Source organism: Trichechus manatus, unplaced genomic scaffold (genome assembly GCF_000243295.1).
Source record: "Trichechus manatus latirostris isolate Lorelei unplaced genomic scaffold, TriManLat1.0 scaffold00184, whole genome shotgun sequence".
Lineage (NCBI taxonomy): Eukaryota > Metazoa > Chordata > Mammalia > Sirenia > Trichechidae > Trichechus > Trichechus manatus.
In genome coordinates this window covers 4,444,751-4,468,361 of record NW_004444120.1, presented here as the reverse complement: position 1 = coordinate 4,468,361, position 23,611 = coordinate 4,444,751, and the positions used below count along the sequence as shown (strand labels likewise).

General features: G+C 38.2%; 1 protein-coding gene across 2 annotated transcripts in view; it reads right to left on the bottom strand.

The window, feature by feature from the left end:
* The window catches only part of PTPRO (protein tyrosine phosphatase receptor type O), a 251,210-nt gene that overhangs the window by 56,787 nt on the left and 170,812 nt on the right, over positions 1-23,611 (bottom strand). For both annotated transcript variants that reach the window (XM_004387346.2, XM_004387347.2), the window contains exons 7-12: positions 23,335-23,531; positions 20,695-20,815; positions 20,150-20,343; positions 19,088-19,199; positions 14,756-14,907; positions 13,036-13,156 (exon numbers count right to left, since the gene is read on the bottom strand). In XM_004387346.2, the coding sequence (XP_004387403.1) occupies positions 13,036-13,156; positions 14,756-14,907; positions 19,088-19,199; positions 20,150-20,343; positions 20,695-20,815; positions 23,335-23,531 (897 nt within the window). The remainder of the gene's footprint in view (positions 1-13,035; positions 13,157-14,755; positions 14,908-19,087; positions 19,200-20,149; positions 20,344-20,694; positions 20,816-23,334; positions 23,532-23,611) is intronic.

Here is a 23,611-nt window from a genome sequence, read left to right as displayed (position 1 = left end):
AGAAAGGGCCACATAAACCAGAGACTCCATCAGCCTGAGACCAGAAGAACTAGATGGTGCCCGGCTACCACCAATGACCGCCCTGACAGGGAACAGAACAGAGAGTCCCTGACGGAGCAGGAGAAAAGTAGGGTGTGGAACTCAAATTCTAGTGAAAAGACCAGACTGGAGGCACCCAGGAAGACATGGCCCCAGACTCTCTGCTAGCACAAAACTAAAACCATTCCCAAGGCCAACTCTTCAGACAAAGATTAGACTGGACTATGGGACATAAAATGATACTTGTGAAGAGTGTGCTTCTTAGCTCAAGTAGATACATGAGACTAACTGGGCAGCTCCTGTCTGCAGGAAAGATGAGAAGGCAGAGACGGTCAGGAGCTGGTTGAACGGACACAGGAAAATCCGGGGTGGAAAGGAGGAGTGTGCTATCACAGTATAGGGAGAGCAACTAGGGTCACATAATAATGTGTGTATAAATTTTTGTATGAGAAACTAAGTTGAATTGTAAACTTTCACTTAAAGCACAATAAAAAAATAATATATATATGTATATATACGTATACACATATGTATTTTGTCTAGGTTCTGTTTCTCTGGAGAACCCTAATATAACAAGCTATATTATTAAACTTAGTTTCACCTGTTTTTTTATACCAATTTTTAATGTAGCTACTAGAAAATTTTAAATTACATATATGGTTCTAATTATATTTAAATCGGATAGCATCAAGTTAGAACATTCACACTTTATATAATGTAAAAAACCATGCATATATTAGTTAAAGAACATCTGGTTATCTCTTTTTATCTCTCTAAGTGACATTTTAAATCTAAACTTCCTCAAAGCTCTCATGCTCCACGATGTCAGATTTCCTTTTTTTTTTAAATAATTTCACAGTCCATGACATTTGATATGAGTACATATGTAATAGTTAAAGGAGATAGACATATTCTTTTTAAAAATCAAGTCATAGAAAGAGGGTTGTTTGCTTTTAAACAACTCTAAGAGCATCTAACCTTGCTGCTGTTATACTTAACAATTTGGCCTGTTCCCTTTCTGTCTCTCACCCTCGATGCCTCACCAGGTTTGGGTTGGCAAATCAATTTAATTTTGTAAGAATGTCAAGTACCATACACAGACAATGGACAGAATGGGAAGCTATAGTGCTATCTCTACCATTTAATTTAGATTGAATTGTGAGAGCCTCAAGCTGTTGCCCAGGATCTCTGGGGAGTGGAAGTGACCTTCAGTGAAGTGTGAACTAGCATCTGATTCTTATTCTATTCTCTAGCAGCAAATCTCTTCCTTCCCTAGGGAATTCCAAAGGGAATAGTCAGGTGTAATATGTAGTCTTGGAGCACAAATAGAATGTATTTATTGTCTAAAATTCATCTTTCTCCGATAGTTATTACATTGTTTCTTATTTTAATGTGACCCATTCACTTAGCTGCTGATAGCATGAAGCCAAGATTATACCCGTAAGGGTCAGCTAGTTTCACTCTGTTTATACTTTAAGGTTATGTCTCTATGCTTGCTGAGTTGTTTTGCAAAGGTATGACTTTGGTAAAAAGGAAGATTCAGCAGAAAAGAATTGTAAAAATCATCTTAACCCATGATCAACATGGCAAAATCTACTTTGAATTATAAGCCTCACTGACAGCAATTTGCTAGTATCTTCACATACAAAGGATTCTCTTTAATATTTGTATTATAGTAAGTCTTTAAAATCTATATTTGTATCTAAATCTACATGGGTTACTTTCCTCAACTCAGGAAGTTTTAACTTAAGCACTGTAAGTCACATAATTTATATTCAATTTGGCTACAGAAAACATCTGCAACTTAAGCAGTGTAAGCTGCATAAATTACATTCAATATGGTCAAGAAAACATCTGCAAAAGAAGGCATTATTTGGGGAAAAAAAAAACACCCAAACATAAAACAAGAGGTAGAGAAATTAATCAGAGTGAGTTAAGATTGATATACAATGAAATTAAGAAGAGGAAAATTAATATTCAATGACAGAAATCTTTGTTAGATCAGAAGTTTATTAGGCCTTTTCTCATACTGACTTATGAATTCTTTTCCAAAAATATTTAATAAGACATTAGAATATTTTAAAAATAACATTGGGAAATATAAGAAATATTCAGGCAAATATTTCACATCTGAGAGTGCATTAAATTATAATTAGGCCTTTTCATATACAAATCATAACATTTCTCAAGAATTAGAAATGCCTGTCATTTCCATTATATCTTAAATAAATTATATTTTAATGATAGCAAGTGTTACATCCCTTTCTGTGAATCCTTGGGTGGGTTTATACTTTTAGCAGCTTGAGTCACTTCTAAAGATTAATAGCATTTTCCAGAGGAGGCGCTTACTGAACATTACTTAGTTTCAAAACAAAATATCTGACTTTCTCCTTTGCTGGTTTCAGGAATATGTGTTTGCACTTTAGCATTTTTATTTGGTTAGGAGTTACACATGGCAAAATTCTTAGAAAAAGATCGCTACTCTTATTATTGCCTTATTTTGAACTCAGGCATGAGCTAAATTCTAAAACTTGAAGGAAGATCTAGTTCAGACCTTCCTTTTATTGATGAGGCTACCAAAATCTAGAGTCTGAGTCAGCTGTCTAAGGTAGCACAATTTGTCTGTGAGAGCAAAGACTGAGATCCAATCCTCCTCACTCTTAGTTAAGTGTCCTTCTTACTACACCCAGCTTCCTCCAAAAAAATATGGATGCTTTCCATTCATTTCCAGATAAATGGGGATGATGAGGTACCCTCGGAAGTTCCTTTGCCCGGAAGACCAAATTTTCCAGAGTAGGGGATGACATGAATGTTTGCATTTGATCGTGTAATTAAGGAACTGCCAAACTTCATACTCACTGCCCTATGTGTCCATCATCCAAATTCTTCTAGTATCTTAAAGAAAATAAGGGACCTGCAAAATATGCAGTAACTTTATGGTGGGCAGCAGAAATGCTGTGCAGGAAGTGCTAAAGTTGTGTGGCACGGCTGTGGGCAGCTGACAAAAAGCAATGAATCTTAGAAGGCTGCAATGGAAAATGGGGGACACATGTGTTGAGGACAGGTATTGGTTAGTTGCAGGCCCAGAAACGGAGCTGCAGGGGCATGCCTGACAGCCTAAGCCAGAAAATAATGCTTGAGTGGGGCCTGCTAGTTAACTTGGCAATTACGGTCCTCTGCCAGCCTGACGTACAAGCATGTGTTTGTCTTATATGGAGTCAATCAGAAGCAACCTTCTACAAACCCCTACCCTACTCACCTACTCCATTAGTGCCCTATTCTCTGCCTTTCCTCCTCTCACTCCAAATTCACCCAACCTAAGTCCAACCCGTCCCCTGGCACCCTGGATCCCATCTCCTCTGCCTAATCAAGGATATCACCCCAACAAGTCTCACCTCTAACCATCCTGCACCATCAATTTTGCCAACGTTCTGATTAGCGTATAGACAAGCTGTTTCCCCCTTCCTAACAGTAAAAACAAAACAAAACAAACTAAAAACAAAGAATTGAAAAATGCTTGGACCCTTTTATCCTTCAGTTCCTACTCAACTTCTCTCCTCCCCTTTATAATAAAACACTTCATGAAATGTATTTATTCTTGCTGCCTTCAGGTCTCCTTCCATTCTCTCTTGAACTCTTAATTAGGTTTTGTCCTCACCACTGCACCCAATGTCTCCTCTCAAAATCACCAATCACCAATAACTCTGGGTTGCTAAGATCAGTGGTCAATTCTCATTCCTCATGTTACTTGACCTATCAGCAGGCTTGACAAGTTGATCACTCCTTACTCACTGAAGTACTTTGTACACTTGTCTCCGATGATATCACACTGCTCTGGGTTCGCTCCTACTTCACTGGCCACTCCTTCTCAGTCTCCTTTGTTCCTCTTCACTACTTCCACCTCTTAAAGTTGGGGTGATCCAGGGCTTAACCCTTGGATATTCTTATTCTTTTTCTTATTCATTCCTTGATAACCTTATCAACTGTTTCCTGACTACCCCAAATTTATATCTCCACTCCTGAAGTCTCCCTTGAATCCAATCTCCTTTATCAAACAAACAGTTGCCATCAAGTAAATTTGGACTCACGGAAACCCCATACGTGTCAGAGTAGAACTGTGCACCATAGCTTCAAAATGGCTGATTTTTTCAGAAGCAGATCCAAACCCAAATCTCCTTGCTGTCAAGTTGAATTCCAACTCATAAGGACCCTAATGGACAGAGTAGAACTGTCCTATAGGGTTTCCAAGCCTGTAAATCTTTACGGAAGCAGACTGCCCCATCTTTTTCACATGCAGCAGCTGATGGGTTCAAACCGCTGACCTGTCAGTTAGTAGCCAAAAACTTAAGAAGTAGATCACCAAGCCTTTATTCCGGGGTACCTCTGGGAGGACTCAAACCACTAACCTTTTGTTTGGCAGCCCAGTGCTATAGCTGTTTGTACCAACCAGGGACATCTTTAAATGTTGATGTATGCAAAACGGAACTTCTGATCTCTGCCCCCCAAACCTGCCTCTCCCATAATCTTCCCCAACTCAGTAAATGGCACCTCCATCCTCCCAATTGCTTAGACTCCAAATCTTGGAGTATCCCTAGATTTCTTTCATTCATTCATGAAACATATCTAAATCCATTCACAGAGTCTTTCAGCTCCACCTTCAAAATAAATCCAGAATCTGACCACTTCTCATCACATGCACTGCCACAGGCCTGATCCAAGCAAGTATGCTGTCTTATCTGGGTAAATGCAATAACTTTCTAGTTGTAAGGTTATTGTTAGTTCCCATCTAGTTGGCTCTGATTTATGGCGACCTTATTATAACAGAATGAAACACTGCCTCATCCTGCACCAACCTCAAAACTGTTGGTATGTTTGAGCCCACCGTTGTAGCACTTAATTTTAAGGTAACCATTGTAAACTGTCAAAAGTGTCCAACTTTTGAGGATGGAAAGGATTGCTAAAGATAATTACTAGCATTTTATTGGTCCTTAACAGCTGTAAACCGATATTGTCTCGGGCAGCTGGGATGTATGGTTATCCTAACTAATTGGTCTCCTGCTTTTACCCTCACCCCTAAACAGTGTGTTCTCATCAAAGTGATTCTGTTAAACCTAAGTCAGACATGTGACTCATTCGCTTAAACTACATATAGGAGTCCCCTCTCGCTCAAACTAAAATGTCTTTTCAACAGCACCACATGATCTGTTTCCTTGTTAGCTCTACCCTCAAATTTTGTACTCCAGCTGCACTGCACCTGTCTTTTCTTTTGAGCTTGCCAAGACTACTACTCCTTCCAGAGCACTGTACCTGCCTACAGAATCTATTCCCCATTATCTGCATGTCTCATTTTCTCACCCTCTTTAGGTTCTTAATCAAATATTATCCTCTCAGTGAAACAAACCTTACCACTCTGTTCAAAATTACACCTCTATTCCCCACAAAACTACCTATGCTTCTTTCCTGCTTTATTTTTCTCTATAAAACTTATCACCATTTAACATCCTTGGTTGCGTGGTGGTTAAGAGCTCAGCTGCTAACCAAAAGGTCGGCAGTTTGAATCCACCAGTCGCTCCTTGGAAACCCTGTGAGTCAGTTCTACTCTGTCTATAGGGTCGCTATGAGTGGGAATCAACTTGAAGGCAACAGGTTTGGTTTTTTTGGTTGTATTTATGTTTATTGTCTCTTTTTCTCCACTAGAATGAAGGTGGAAATTTTTGTCAGTTGTGTTCATTGCTGAATGCTCAGCACTTAGAATAGTGTGTGGTACATAACAGATGCTAAATAAATATTTGTTGACTGATAGATATAATGAATTTAAAATAATTATAATAAATTTAAAATAATTATTTACTAGCCTCTTTCTGGCTGGCTGGCAGTATATATACAGGCAGTCCCTGGTGTATGAACGTCTGACTTAAGCCTATCGTATTAAAAATTTGAGTTAAATACATGCAATGGCTCGTAACAACAAATGCACTTTGAGCAGTTTAGAAGTGTTTCTTAAGTGTTTTATATGCATAGAAAGGTAAACTATATACTATAAAGACAAACATTTGACTAACTGACACTAAATAAGAACCGTACGTATCTGTTTTGACTTACTACAAATTCAACTTTAAAACAGACTTAGGAACGGATCTCGTTCATAACCTGGGGACTTCCTGTACATATACAAACACACATACACACACACATACATATATAGCACGGATGTGCATACTTTCTTCCTCCCTTTCCTTCCATCCATCCATTCTTCCTTCTTTATTTCTTTCTTTCGGAGTGACACAATTTATTCACTTTCCACCTTATTGGATTCCTGTTTTTCTGTGAGGGAGTAATAAAGATTCAAGAAAAGAGTATGAGTGGATATGGGGAGGTACTCTAGACCTCACTATACTACGACTCACAACACTTCTTACCAAAAATAAAGACTACATATATCCAAGCAACTGTTTCCAAAATTGTAAACTCTATGGGTTCAACATAAGGATTAAAAAACTGTTCTCATTTGGGAGCGAGATCACAAAACGCAACGCTGCATAATGGCTGGACTGTTATAAAGTCAGAAAATGTATTTCCCCATGTATATAATTTTTCGCAATCTACTGAAATATTGAGAGAGACCAGATTCTAATATCCCCCAAATGCCTAACATCTGAAAGTATTTTGATTCTGTGTTGTCTAAAGCCAAATTATGTTTTAAAAGTTTCTAATCTACGTAAAAACTTTTATGGCTGAAAGGAAAGAATCAGGTCAATGGCATTAATACCAAATTCCACAAAAGGAAGTGGAAGCCACCAGAGGGGGTGTGAGGCTCCTCCCTGGTCTGTTAAATGTGTTAACAGAAAATGAAATTTTTAGGGAAAAAAGTGCCAAAATCCAGAAAACACGAACAGAAGAGAGAAAACAAATTACTGGATCACAGTTTCTAGTCTCAGGCCCAACAGTGTGCAAAGTGGGTCAAGTTTTTTTAGGCTCCAGTTTACACAAATGAGGATATGGCATCAAGGGTATGTGATTCCTTATCTTCAACCTGCCTGAACATGTTCGTGGCCTGGCTAAAGCGCAAGTTCACCAACGGTGGTCTGCCCGTTCTGCTCTCTGGTTTTCTCTCCCTGCATTGGTGGTTGCTTTCCAGTCTCTCTGGAGTCTCCTCTGCTCTCTCTCTAGATGCTGAAGTGCTTCTTCTGGGCTGAATCCAGTGATTCTCTTCTCTTCTCATCCAGACACTCTCAAAGCTGTATTTCCAGCTCAGAACTCTTCCCTGGTTTTCAGACACATATATCAATCTCTTTACTTGACATCTGCACTTGGATGTCCTATAGTCATCATCACACTTTTATGTCTAAGGAAGAACTCTTGATTGTCACTGTACCCTGTATTTACTTGTCCTCTAACTTTTCTAGTCTTTTCCATTTCAGTGAATTGCACCAGCAGCCACCCTGGTTGCTCAAAAGCAAAAGCCAAAGTGTCATTCTTAATTTTCCTTATTTCCCAGTTTCACCCCACCAGAAAGTCCTATGAACACAACCCCCCAAATAAGCTCCTGAAGTCTGTCCACTTTTCTCCAACTCCATTACTACCACTTAGTCCAAATTACCATCATTTTTCATGGGATTTATTTGAATTAGAATGCCATTTTAAAACTAGGACATATCACTTCTTAATTGCTCTCCTTACTTTCATTGTTGACCCAAAAATCCTTTCCCCCCTTGAGCAACCAGGGGGATTATTTTAAATGTAAATCACATTATTTATTTTAAATTCTCTAAACAGCATCTCATTGCATCCAAAATAAAAATCCCAACTCCATGCCTTAGGGGTCCTACATAATTTGGCCTCTGCTAACTCCCTCTGCCTTGCATGTTCTTTCCCACCCTTTTAGTGGCTGATTTTTTCTTGCTAGTAGCCCTGATGGCACAGTGGTTAAAGCGTTTGGCTATAGACCCTATAGACAGAGTAGAACTGCCTCATAGGGTTTCCAAGGAGCGACTGGTGGATTCAAACTGCCGACCTTTTGGTTAGCAGCTGAGCTCTTAACCACCGCGCAATCAAGGATGTTAAATGGTGATAAGTTTTATGGAGAAAAATAAAGCAGGAAAGAAGCATAGGTAGTTTTGTGGGGAATAGAGGTGTAATTTTGAACAGAGTGGTAAGGTTTGTTTCACTGAGAGGATAATATTTGATTAAGAACCTAAAGAGGGTGAGAAAATGAGACATGCAGATAATGGGGAATAGATTCTGTAGGCAGGTACAGTGCTCTGGAAGGAGTAGTAGTCTTGGCAAGCTCAAAAGAAAAGGCAGGTGCAGTGCAGCTGGAGTACAAAATTTGAGGGTAGAGCTAACAAGGAAACAGATCATGTGGTCAGTGGTTCGAACCCACCAGCCACTCCTTGGGAGAAAGATTTGGTAGTCTGCTTCCATAAAAGAATTACAGGCTTTGGAAACCCCGTGGGGCAGTTCTACTCTGTCCTATAGGGTCGCTATGAGTGAGAATCGACTCTATGGCAGTGGGATTGTTTCTTTTTTTTGGTTTGTCTCTCTTGCTATTCAGATCTCCACCTCCATCACTTCCTCAGGGAGAGCCTTTACCACATAGTCACTCTGCACATTGCTCTGCTTTAATGCTCTGCAAAGTACTATTACTATATGAATTTTGCTTCTTTTTGCTTTACCATCTGTCCCCTTTCACTAGATCAGAAGCTCCTTGTGAGGAGAAAGTTAGTCTTTTCTGCTTATTACTGCCAGTAGTCTGTCGTCTGGAAGGTTCTCAGTGTGTATTTGTTAAATTAATGAATGAATGGATATTCTATTATCTTACAGCAATTTTGTGATATGTCCAACTTCTCATTCCTGTTTCTTTGTCTTCTTCTTCTTTTTTTTTTTTTGTTTTTGTTTGTCTGTTTAGAAAACTGATTCTTTGATGTAGACTTACCGAATCCTTGCAAAATTGACCCAGAGCTCCAGGTAGATTCACCAAGATTAGAAAATACGAGTATTTGCTGGTTGAAGCCACAGTTGCATACAGACCAATGAGTTCTTGTAAAATGGCGAGTCCTGGTACAGATTTGATTGACATTTGCATTGATTGCCAAAGGGAGCTCTTAACCACATACCACCACAATGCCACGAAACGGCTGGCAACTTAAAATTCTTAATGGAATGATTGGCTCCACGCCCTGAAAACAGCACAACTATAGGTACATGTCTTCTTGTGTGGTTTTATTGATGATATAATAATTGAAAATTCTTGGCAACTGTTTTGAAGGCTTTTTACCCACGCACCTGTCAGCTTGGATGAATTTATATTATACTGGACCCATTGAGAGTCGTTTCTTTTCTATAGATGTTGATCCTTCCTTCCATCACAGCAGGTGGAGTAATTCTAAAGGGGCCTCTCTCACAAGAAACTGAGAACTGAACTAGAGGTTATCCCACCCAGTTTGGTTTTAGTGTTAGCAATGACATTCTGATCTGAGCAAGCCCCAGAAATCTGTGTGCCAAAGTTGTATTTATCTGTAAAATAGAATTAATATAACCTCTGTGTGTACCAAATGAATGCTGTGAAGAAACATAAAATGGCTGGAATAAAAGTTTTGTGAAATTAAAAATAACTGCAGTTCAGTTACTTTTAAGACAAAATACAATTTAACGTCTCTGAAAGGTGAAACTTGTTTTGATTAAATATTAACTGCGATACTGTTTTTAGCCTTGAGGTCTGTAATTTCAATTCAAATCAACAAGTGTTTATTGAACACCTACAGTAGTCAAGGCATTATGTAATAGGAAATTGAAAGAGCTTATAAAACAAAATTGCATGAGTAATGGAATAGAAAATAGACAATTTAGCAAAAGGCTAAAAAGAAAGGTTATTCAGCTTTTGGGAAAAAAAAAGGCCAAGCACAGGCACATTGTATACAGGCTGTCTTGTCTTTAGAGAGCAACAAGATAGAGACAATAATCCTTCTGATATTTAGATACAAATAAGGAAAAGCTTATTGATTCTCAGGATTATAACTCAATAGAAATAATTCCTATTAGAACTTGCCTTTCTTTCTTGAAAAGTTTAAAGGAACTTTCTAAGCTGATTTAGATAGTCTTGCCTGTTAACAGGGAGACATGGAAGCACAGAACGGAAGATAAGTGTGGGAAACTATCATGGTTTATACTCATACTCCTAAGTAGATATAATTGCACCAGTTCATGCTTTTAATGCATACTCCTGAGGCTCCATAGCTGATCCATATGTCACATAAAAATGCAGTGAAGCATGCAATAGACCCATGAATGCTACTTTGACCCACCACTTCTGAACCTGCATTTTAAGGGAGACTGAGAAACCAAATGAGTTGAAGATAGCAGGTAGGACCTGAGAAATATTTAAAGCTACCTGCAATAACAAGGCTTTGGAAAGTAAAGGCATGACATGGAGAACATGAGCAGAATCTTCAAGTAATTCCAGTTACCTGGAAATGAATTTTGAGCTGACCTTTATATCCACAGAGAACATAATGAGAGATAATGGTTGGAATTGATAAGTAGGACATTTTCTTCTTAATAGCAGGGCTACATTATGCAGTGTTGGAAGCTGGTGATCTCCACATTCCTAGAATATAAGTATAGATCTCTGGGGAAGAAGAGAAGATACCCTGCGTTGCCTGGAAGATTGAATGGGTCCAGTGTTTCTCAACACGAGCAGTACCGCCCCCTTGAGGGCGCTTTGGAAATTTACAGGAATGTTTTCGGAAGTTACAACGAAGGGCGTTAACTGGACTTCTGTGGTGAGGACTTTGAAATGCTTGATGTTCTTCAATGATCAAGAGAGTTCCCAAACCAAAATATTATTCCATGTCCTACATCACTTTCAAATGTTGCACCAGAATAAACCCCCCACAAACAGAAATTTCAAGTACTTTACCATATAACAGTACTGAAAGTTTTTTCAAAGAAGTTAAGCAAAATAATTTAGAAGAAAGTTATCATGGAGAGGGATACTTAAAAGGAATTGAAATGATTTTAAGATTACTGAATATTGTAGTTTCTTCTGCCCACAGTGTTCATTCAATACATCATGTGTTTCCAACTACATATTTAATTTTAAAGGGTTTCAGTGCAAGAATGTAGTTTTTTGCCAAGGTAATGAATCAACTGCAAATATGGAATTGAAAAGATTTGAGACACAGTGCATTATGCGTTGAATTATAGAGAAATGCAACTAATGGGTGAATTGAGGAAAGATTTTTTTTTTTTTTGCTAGAGCTTTTCAAAACCATTTTCTAAAAGTACATTACAGACAATAGTGTTGCTCATGGTATTTAAGCTGCTAATAAAAGTACAATCAGCTGCTAAACGAAAGGTTGGAGGCTTGCGTCCACCCAGAGGTGCCTCAGAAGAAAGGCCTGGTGATCTACTTCAGAAAAATCAGCTATTAAAATTCCTATGGAACACAATTCTACTATGACACACATAGGGGTTGCTTGAGTTGGACTAGGTTTGACAGCAGCTGGGGGTGGTCCAATTTACTCTTCACTTATAGCTGTCATATGACATACAGAATAACAGGTGAGTGGAGACTGTTAGAGAATAGACTCACACATAATATAAATTAGACATCTGAAGCAGAGATGTCAATAAACTTTCATTAAATATTTGGAAAATATTTTTATTACTGCAGTTTTATGTTTTTTGAAATAGAAAAATGCTATGCTATCTCTGCTATGGAAATTATACATTTACCTCTGGATTGTAACTCTTACACTGATGCCACCCCAAGAGATGTACTGCACAACTTTTTGCCAATCCATCCTCCATTGCCTGCTGCTGATTATAGGCTATGGTCTCAGAAGTCTCTTTAAGTATCAGAAACTGAATGCATGTCTCTATGTGTGGGAGAGTTTTGAAGGTAGAAGAAGCGTTTTGTGTTACACAGTGTCACTTCCCAGTTGTCTTTAATAATATAAGTATTTTTACACTGCAGTACACAGATACATTCCAGCTCTTTTGCAAGAATATCATACTTTCCTCAATTTTTGGCATGTTATTTCTAATTAAGGCTATTTCTCACTTTCTTTTATCACAAACAAATTTGTCTAGTCTCTTATTACTTACTAACTCTAGTTTTTTTTATAGAATCCACCTGTACCCATGCTTGCTTATCTCTTTATTATTTACTAATTAATTTATTTGTTCATTTATTTTTGTACTGCTTTTACGGAAGGACTTCTGATCTTTTATTTCTTGTAAACCTAGCTGATTTATTTTAATTATGATCAGGCATCAGACAATTTCATTATGTTTTTCAGAGTAGTTATGCCTGAACATATATGTAGGGAAATATATTATTTTGTTATAAATTACTTGTATTTTATCTTGATTTTATATTAGAGTAAGGAAATCATATCAAACTTTTAAAAATCAATATGTGGGTTACTTTATCTGTGAATTTTAGTTTAAGATAATAAAGAGGGCATTATGTAATATTTATGTGAAAAGGGAATGCTGCCTGACTGGGCTAAGGAAACTGCATTAGGTAATCTCTAAGGTCCTTCCATCTCCCAAAGCCTAAGATTCCTTGGTCCCTCTGACTTTACCCTGGTGGTGCGGTGGTTAAGGGCTTGGCTGCTAACCAAGAGGTCAGCAGTTTGAATCCACCAGCCGCTCCTTGGAAACCCTCTGGGGTAGTTCTACTCTGTCTATAGGGTCGCTATGAGTTGGAACCAACTCAATGGCAACAGGTTTGGTTTTGGTTTTCTAACCTTACAAAGAATAGTGAACACTTGTCTCCCAGCACAATGTACATTCCATTCACAGTAACTCATACTAAGTTGAAGGTACTCTTTTGGTAGTATAAATGTCTATTTTCTACTTATGAAAGAGAGTTAGCCATATTCTATTATTATTTCATTGACTTGAAAAGCCCAAACTAAATCAAGAGATACAGACACTAGCTCTCCCAGCATGATTATTTTTATTCACATACCCATGCATTCTTCTTACCTAGCTTGACTAGGTGGAGCATGGAGGTATTACTTCCTCTTTCCGTACAAGCAGTTACTGAGAGGTTGTAGATGTCTCCTGCAGGGAGGCTGAGAATTGCAGTCATGACATTTCGTGTTACCTGCAAGATTATCAAAATCGAGGGCTTAAACTTTTAATGAACTTGAACCAGCATAGCACCCAAACAACTACAAGCCTAGAGCCAACTTTGCCTTTCTCTTCTGTGCTGCAGTCTGTAATTGACGACAACCCTACGGATGCGTTATTGCCTCAGCACGTTCTATCAGCTCCTAAACTAAACCAAGTGCAGGGTAGCCCTACAGATGCAGAATACACTTCAGATAGAGTAATTTTGCACATAATTTTCTTACGTAGAATAAATATTATTCTGGTATTTTTTTCTATATTCAAAGCCGTGTGCTACTGATCTGTGCATTGCTCAGTTGTGGCTGAGACGCTCAGAATGAAGTCTAGCCCTGTCTATAGACACGTGGCTTCCTAACTAAAGACTGTATTTCCCAGCGTCCCATATAGCTAGGGAAACCATATATCTAATTCTGACCAATGGATTTTAAGTGGAAATCACATGGGCAACTTATAGCTCAGTTCACATACTGGAAGTGGTAGGTCTCCATTTCCTCTCTTTTCCCTTTCCTGCAGCCTGGAATATGAATGTAACGATGAAGAAAGCTCATTTTTGCAAATGAGGACTACACATGGTGACAGGTGGAGCAACAAGACAGAAGGAATCTGGATCCTTGGAGGCCCCTTAGAGCAGAGGCGCCCTGTCAGTTCTGGGGTATCGTGACAGAGACACAAACTTCTATCTTGTTTAAGTCACTATCTTATTTTGTGTTTCTTTATTATAGTAGTTTAGTGTACATGTTAAGCAATCCAATGTCTAAAAGTTTAATAAACCAGGGGAAAAAAAAAAGTATTCCCAATGTACCCAATATTTAGGTGTTGATATATGGAAAGAATAGTGAACTATATTAAGTTTTCTTGAAAATGTTTGGCATCATGAAGAACAAGCTGAAATCATAACTTTAAATCTGAATCAAATCAATAATTGCATCTATTATAGCGAACGATTACAGATTAAAAGGTAATCTCCACGAGAGGAAGAATTTGCCTTCTGTTCACTGTTCTGCCTCCCGGGCCTAAAATAATGCCACGTGGCACACAAACTTCTGTTTAATGTCTCAATAAATGTTTGCTTAATGGTTTTCAATATTTAACCTGATCTCATTTATTTGTTCAGACAAATAAATGTTCAAACTGTAGTGGGCTGGATGGTGGCCCCCTAAAAGATACGTCCATATCCTAATACCCGGAATCTGTGAATATAAAGTTGGAAAAAAAGGGTCCTTTCATATGTGATGAAGTTAAAGATCTTGAGATGAGATTATCCTGGACTCTCCAGGCGGGCCCAGAGTCCTTTTAAGAGACACCCAGAAGATAAGGTGGCATGAAGAGGAAGGCAAAGTTAAAGTGATATGACTACAAGCCAGGGAATTCCTGACACAGCCAAAGAACGATTCTCTTCCAGAGTCTCTGCAGGGGTGATGGCCTGGCTGACATCTTGATTCAGACATCTGACCTCCAGAATTGTGAGCAAATACATTTCTGTTGTTTCAAGCCACCCAGCTTGAGGTAATTTGTTACTACAGCCACAGGAAAACAACACAGATGCCCCATATTGGGATTTGAAGAAACATACACTCTTTTTAATTTTCTTCCTTCCTTCTGCAACAACCATCCAGTGTAGCATTCTAGAATGGGACAGGTCAGTGGTGTCATCCCCATATGTCCAACTGATATATAACAGACTGTTAAAATATTCCACGGAAGTGATTTCTGGAGCCACTGGGGCTACAAGGGAAGAAAGAGGCACAATTTAGTATACTAGACTAATGATAATTAAAACACTTATCAGTAGAGCATATATCCCATATAGTTCATAGAGAGAAGGAAAATTCACACCCACATGAGGGTCCTGGGGCCTCCAACACCTCTCAGTAAACTAGCGAAGGTTAGTGGTACAGGGTGGGCACTTGTTTTACGGGACCCCACCTTGTATAGCTCAGATGCCAGACAGATCCATCTGTACCTGGGGATATCAAAAACTTTTAAACAAATTTCAACATTAGAAGACTCTTAAAATGTTTGCTTGCTTGGGTATACCTGTTGCATCAAGTAATATTTATAGGCACTGGTGAAGTCATTATTTAAGCAGTGTTGGGAAGTGTGGGTTCTGTAAAAGTAAGCATCTTTCATTGAAGTTCAGTGAAGAAGTTTATGGGAATAAAGGACACTAGGATATGAGGGTAGAAGGATGGAGTTACTATTAGTAGGATAGAAGATAAATGTTATTTCCATAAAATAAAAAAGCAGTATCACTGACAGTACTTAGCACAGTGCCCTGCAGAAGGTAAGCTCCTAATAAATGTTGCTGAAGCAAGTAGTAAGAGAGGGAAGAAAGAGCTTTTTTATCGTGCTATAAAGTTAAATCCTTTTTAACACTGAGTTTATTAATTTACTGTGTATTATTACACATTCAAATTTTAAAAGGTTGCTCATTGGGAAGGAGAATTCACCATGAGCTTTATAAAATATGAACTCTGAAAGGGTACTTCAGTTATTTTTTTAAAGTGACTGATAATTCTGAAAGTTTTAAGAAAGAAATACACAACTGAATTTAAAATACTATTTTCAATCACCTCATATGCATGTAAGAGGTAGACAATGAATCAGGAAGACTGAAGAAAAATTGATGCATTTGAATTATGGTGCTGGTGAAGAATATTGACTATACCATGGACTGCCAGAAAAATGAACAAATCTATCTTGGAAGAAGTACAGTCAGAATGCTCCTTAGAAGCAAGGATGGCAAGACTTTGTTTCATGTATTCTGGGCATGTTATCAGGAGGGATCAGTCCCTGGAGAAGGACATCATGCTTTGTAAAGTAGAGGGTTACTGAAAAAGAGTAAGACTCTCAATGAGATGAATTGACACAGTGGCTGCAACAATGGGCTCAAACATCCCAACGGTTACGAGGATGGTGCAAGACCAGGCAGGGTTTCGTTCTCTTGTACATTTGGTTGCTATGAGTCAGAACCTACTCAACGGCACCTGACAACAACAACATGTGGGTTTGAGGCCAGCCAAGTGTTGCATTCTGAGATACAGCATAAAATCAACTAAAACATTTGGGAAAAAATTCCTATAAATTATTAAAAAAAGTTTCTTCAATATGGGGCTAATATTCATAACAAATATTATAACAAACTATGATTTCAAGGACAATTATTTACTGAAGAGAATTATGATACATAAAGTAAAAAAATATTTCTGTTTCATGTAAAATACAGGTAGCATTTCTAGTATTTGACAGAATCTTCACATATAAACAATACATCTAGCAGTTAATAGAAACTCATATCATATTTCAGAATATTCCAATAAGGGAAAATAACCTTGGTTTCTTAATCTATCCATTTATGATAAATAAATAAATATGTATGTTGTGGCTGAGTCGATTCCGACTCATAGCGACCCTAGAGGACAAAGTAGAACTGCCCCACAGGGTTTCCAAGGGGGGCCTGGTGGATTCAAACTGCCAACCTTGAGGTTAGCAGCGGAACTCTTAACCACTATGCCACCAGGATTCCCATATATATATTTATATATCTATATCCCTATATATATATATATATATATATTTTCCTCAAAAGATATGTTCTCACCATCTTCTAATTCTAGTGAGAAGAAACATTTCTAAAGATGCAAACGCACAGGGATGAGGTGTTAAGATTTTTATACTCCATATTGTTGCTTTAAAATCCAGCTTGTTACTGAAAGGCCACAAGATGTCACCATTTGCTTATTAATCATTATTTGGTACACTAGCATAATTATTGTGAACTTGACTTGCAGACAAATTCACCTATCAAAGATTGTAGACTTGAGATCTTCAGAAATCACAACTAATTCAAATATTTTGTCTCTATTTCCTTTTATCCCGCTCATTTTGGCAGTTTGGATTAAAATTCAAAGTATAGGAAAGTAAATCATGAAATTAGAAAATCAATCGTTGTTTGCTTTAAAGTTGAAATGAGAGAAAAAAGGCAAAAACAAATAAACCAAAAAACTAGAATTTAAACTAGTTTAAAAAATAAGTGTAAAAAATAAAAATAAGCTACTATATATATATATATATATATATGTATTAATAGTGACTTTTATAATTTAATTTTCATATTACCCATAAAGTACTATGGTACCCATTTTATAGATGTGGGAGTTGAGACTGTGCCAATATGCTTAGATAAGATTGTGGATTAGTTGTTTCAAGAAAAATAAATTCTTAAAGATCAATTTCTTGGAGGTAATAGACTATTCACCTAGGCAAAGAGCATGCTCATGAATCAGGTTTTACTTATCCAGACTGGCTCTGTCTACCTACACTGTTATATCATGAACTTTGCCAATCCCAGTCGGCTCCCCGCCTTGAAAGGCCAGAACTCAAAAATGCTTTTAATATTCTATTTCTAATATTCCTTTTCTGAGATACTGCAAAGAATTTGTCAAGTTGTCATTCTCCCTTATTGTAGTATGTTCCAACACACTCGGTTTTGCTCTTTTAACTAGTTGTCCAGTAATATTTGGGGGGGCTCTACCGATAAAAAAAATAGAAACTTGTATCATTACGATAATTTGTTCAAAGCTCTACAGTTCAAATATGGCAGAGCCGGCTCTGCTGAGTCAAGGGTTCAGATGCTAAGTCTGGCCTCTTTCTGGTAATCCTCAGCTGCTCCATCTGAGAGGGAAAGAGTATTCTCAGAAAGTTAATCAGAATAACTATGTAAATTATTGATACAGTGAAGCTTAGTTATAATTAAATATTTAACACAGTAAAGAGCTTAACACAGTGCTTTGCACACAATTGGTATATTCTCTCTTTTTTTTTGTATTCTTTCACTTTTCTACTCTAATATTATTATTGACATCTAGATCAAAGAGAGGCCTAGATACTGGCTAGTCAAGAAAAGTGACATAATACTAAGTTGATTATGTAAGAATTCACATATTATTAATATCTTTCCATTTTTTTCATTGATAATTTCAACTGAGTAAAACTTGATGTCCAGTGAGGGAAATATTTTACCAAAATTATTCTTAATTTAAACAATATTTTTCTCCTCTCTTTTCGCAGTACAACTCCAACTACAGTCTTGCAGTTCAATCAAAGGTTCTTGAAAAATCTTAGCTCGTACAATGAGGATTAGCGTTTCTTTGATGAGTTCCCCCTTTTCATTGTGATCTCTGACTACTTGTTGCAACTGCAGTATGTGAAGCCTCGAAGCTCTGAGACTAACAATTTTTGAGTACTTAAACATTGTCCCACATGTTTTGCAAACTAGCTTATGTAACTGTGAAGCAATAATAGAGAATATAGAATAATAAGAGATATGATCATCCCCATTTTGCACATGAAAAAAACTGAGGCTTAGTAAACTTAGCTTGCTCAAGGCTACATGAGGCATGTAGCAGAGCCATGGTTCAAACCCTGTTCTATCTGTCTCCTATGCCTTTCTTAACCCCTGCACTTGTCAGTACCGCAGTCAGCCTGTAACTTTAAAAATGACATAATTAACAAGGAAATGGAGGCACTCTGACAAATACAATTATCAAATGGGTAAAATCAATTGAGTGTGCAGTGTGAAGCTAAAGGCTCTGCCTGCTATGTCTCTATCCTAATCGATTCCAAACATGGGACAGGAGTCAAGGGCAGTGACTCAGAATAACCATAAGTCAAGGGCAGTAGCTCAAAGAAAAAAAAATTATATTTCAATTTTTAAAGACTATCGTCTAGACACATAATGAATTATCAGAATCAATCATGTGATCTTCCATGAAATTGGTAGTCAATCAGTGTTGGGTACATTAAGCATCATCCGATAGCTGATACTTTCTGCAGATGGGTCCCCTCAGTGCCTCCTCAATACATTCTTCCCTCCTCATGGAGCCACCTCCCACGCGCCACTCACCCGTGATGAAGCTTATGGTGGAGCTGTCACAACAGCTCAATTCTGGGTCTCCCCACGTCACCATGGTAACACGGAAGTTGTAGTACCACGCTGGCAACAGATTAGCTATTTTCTGGATGAGGAAGAAAGCAAGGAGACAAAAGACTAAAGGGGAAAATCATTTTTTGGAATAAAGTTATATTTCTTAGGTCATGAAAAAATTACTAAGTAATTTTTATTTTTCTTTCTGTGCCTTCATGCCTTTCCCAAATTTTATATAATAAAAAATTCTTTCTGGATGAGGTGAAGCATAAGTAAAATGACATACTAAAATATTTTCATTTTTAAAGGCAATTCAAAGGTATAGGGTTAAATATTTCCAATATTAGTTTCACTATGCAATTTCATAAGTATATTATGCAGCTTAAATAGTACTTGCTTGTAAGTGACCGTGTGTATACCTGCGCTATTTATAAAACATATATGACCCCTCACGACTCTGTATTCTCCCAACTTGGACCAGAAGCGGAGTCCTTGGTGCGTGGCAATATCAGAGCCATCGGCCAGGTAAAGGGCAATCGTGTACTTTATGCGTGACCTGTAGGTAACCTGTACTTTAAAAATTATTCCAGTCTTAAAAAGAGCAGTCTTTACTTGTTCTCTTAAAAACCAACCTGTAATGGCCTGGCATTATAGGTATTTAACTGAGTTGTAGATGTCATCATTAGAACTAGGAATTGTCAACTAATTATTGAATGCCCAAGGGACATCTCATGCTTTCCCCCTCAGGAGCACAGAGAAATAATAAGCGCTTGATAGTTTACTCTTTTTTAAGCAAATTCATTAGGAAATTAACAAATAAACTCAGTTAGGGGTGAAAGCTAGCTTCACACAATTACTTCTTTCGAAAGTAAAAACAAAACCCCAAAACAAAAACAACCAAAACTCCTTGAAAGTAGCAAGCTACCTGTGTGCATTTACAAAACAGCCTAACTGACAGCTAACTTTTTCTCGACACATTTGCTACCTAAAGGCACATCTGTTCACATAGCAAAGTGTGACAGCTGGTTAAGGGCCGATTACCACCGATGCAGTTAAGGAGACGGTTGCTGCTATTTCATAGTAGGTTGTCCACTCCGATGTCATTGTTGCAGGGTTGAAATAAAACATTTCAACCACATATTTTCTGAACACTCCTAAGTAAGGTCTGGTCCAGCTCAGTACCACTACTGTAGGACTCAAGGGGTAGAGCATTAAATCCTTTATTCCGGTGGGAACTAAAGAGGGGAGGAAGGAGGGTGGAAAAAGAAATCCAAGAAGGAGTGTTTAATATCGTAGCAATGGCTTGAAACTTCTCCTTAATAACTAGGGTTTTCACTGTTCTGATATATTATTGATAATTAAACGAAACATATTTGCCTCTGATTTTTTTTCCCTGAGGAATAAACAAATGCTAAGGATGTCCTCCATCTACACAATTCTAGTTATTTGTTATTCTGAGGGAGAATGTTGGATAAACTAGTATGGGCCTCCCATATGTAATCATGATGATTTGAGCTTCCACATTGCACTCCTTCAGCTGATAAACTCATAGAGTTAAGTTATTATTTTTGCGGCTGGAAACTTACCAATGGCGAATGTCACGGGATCTGAAGGTGGTCCAACCAAAGGGCCTTTTCTCAGGTACATCACAACCTGGTACTGGGCACCAGGAACCAGATTTTCAATAACAGGTTTGCTTGAGTTCACCTTAAACCAAACACACAATAATATTTATTGAGAGCCGGGCTCACAGAATATGACACAGGCTGAAGTAGTATTCACCGAGTCTTTGTGGAAACACAGATGCCTTTGAAATTCAGAGGCCTTTATTCATGCTGAGGAAGGTCAGATCTTAAAATTAGAATGATTTATAGTTCATGTGAACCCTGAAGAGAACCCACAACATTCAAATTCTATGGCTGGATTTAATAAGCTGCCTGAACTGCTTTATACCCATCAACATCAACTGTAACTCTGCACACAAGAGACACATCAGCCTCTAACCGTAATCAAATCAGCAACAGCCTAAGGATGGTCTGACATCCTAAATCATAGCGTCAGCTGATTACATACAAAGATAAGTGCACGAATGTCTTTAGTCTCTCGTCACTTAGAGGCAAATAATATCTAGTTATAGAGATGCAAATGACCTCAGAGGTTATCTTGTCAAAGTCTCTCATTTAATAGATCAGGAAAGTTAAGTCAGAGAATGGCCAAGGGCACACGTATTGCGACTAGAAGCCTCTTGTTGTGACTCCTAGTCCACATGAAGAGCAAGTCTGGGGCTAAGCATCGAGACACAGAGACGGAAAGCATTTGGCAAGATTATTGGGCACCTCGTACAATAACGTTGCAGAGAACATTTCTCATTTACATAGGAACCTTAGGGGGCAGTGAATTTATGTTAATGCGGAGGAACATCTGAGACAAGGAGGATGAGAATGGTTGCACAACTAAAAGAACATAATGTCACTGAATTGTACATGTAGAAACTGTGTTTTGCTGTGTATATTCTCAACAACAACAAAATAAAATTATTTTAAAAAATGATATAATATTGAACTGTAGAGTCATTATATTATCCACATGGCTCTTAGGGGAGAAAATACTGTGTATTTAAGATACCAAGAATCACCAGATTTAATCTTATGAAAAAACAAAGTCACATTTAACAAAATAAGACTGGCCCTAGGCTTCTCATGGGTATTCAGGACACCTGAGAGCTCCTTCCTCTCTTGGTCTCATAACTCACAATTTCAGTCAGGACTGATAACTGGGTACGTGCATTCATTCAGCCATCTAATCACATAACTTTAGATTTGCACAGTGTGTCCACTTACCCCTCACTCTCCTTTCTGCTCAGCTAATTCCTATTTATCCTCCAAAACTCTTCTCCTCAGATGGTATTGCTGAAGGGGGAGTTTTTTAGTTTATATATTTTTAATTTTTGAATTTTTTTTTAGTGAGCACGTGCTACGCATAAAATTAGAATAAAAAGAAATGAGAAAAAAAGGCGGAAAGCCCAAAAATATAAAATAACCCTCCCCCAGAACCCTTTGCTTGTTTGTCTTCTCTGGGAAGCTTTTCTGATCAGTTTCCAAATACTCATCACCCCATCTTAGTTTCCTAGTGCTGCTGTAACACAAATACCACAAGTGGGTGGTTTTAAAGAACAGGAATTTATTGTTTTGGTTTTGAAGGCTAGGAGTCCACGTTCAGGACCGCAGCAGGGCTATGCTCTGTACGTTCCAGGAAAAGCTCATTCCTTGTCTCTTTCAGCTTCTGGCATCCCAGGAGTTTCTTGGTGTTCCTTGGTTTGTAGAAGTACCCTCAAGTGGCGTCTTCCCTCTCTGTGTGTCTTCTTATGTCGTTTTTTCCCTTTCTATAAGACACCACTCAGAAGGGATTAGGTTTAGGACCCACCCTACTCTGGTATGGCCTCATTACCATAACAAAGAAAACCCCTATTTCCAAACAGGGCCCAGTTCAGAGACACTGGGGTTAGGACTTCAACATATCTTTTTTAGGGACACAGTTCAATCTGTACCATCCCTAATCCACATTACTCTTGTTCAGCTCCTCCTTTCTATGGGCCCATAAGGCCTCTTGATCATTTACTTTTAGCCTAGGTCTTATTCTATACTGTGTAGTAATTATATGTTCATTATCCATTTTTCTCACTAGATTACAAGCTCTGAAAAAGCAGGTCATTTAAAAATTTTCTAGATCTCCAACATTTCTCCTAGTACCCGGCACATGTTATGGTTCTTAGTTGCCCTCAAGTCGATTCTGATTCATGGCGACCTCCTCTGTGCAAAATAGAACTGCTCCATATCGTCTTCAAGGCTGTGCCCTTTCAGAAGCAGATTGCCAGGCTTATCTTCCAAGACACCACTGAGTGGGTTCAAACTGCCAACCTTTCAGCTAGTAGCTGAGGGCTTATCTGTTTGGGCCACTTCGGCACATGGTAGGTGCTCAGTAAATGCTTTTGACTAGAGGAATGAAAATAAAAGGAACATGGCCCTGGATGTGGCCATTCTCCTCGAGGGGGGAGGAAGATGGCCTTTACGCTCACTTCCTGGATACTCTCCTGACTGTTAGTCACGCTGTTTACTACCCATCCATGGGGACCTGGACTTGGGCGTCTTGTAATTGTCTCTGTCTGTTGCCCCTATGTGGCTGTGCTTCGTAGGGTGAGTGTGCTCATCCACGTTTCTGTTCTTTACCTGAGTGCAGTACTGCTTTTCAAGCCTCTGGCTCTCCTTTTGTTTCTGGCACGTCAGCGATACCACAGACACAACCGTGCTATTGTAGTTCTCTTGGGAAGACGTCCAGGACATCAAGGCAGTGGTTGAGCTTAAAACATGAACACGTACATGCTGGGGCTTCTCCGTCAATTCTTCAATCCATTCTCCTGAAGGACCTGCAAATTTTAAATCAGAGCACAAGTGAAGTTTCAAGCTGAGCTGGTCAAGATAAAAGATTCTCATTTTAAAAATCAGG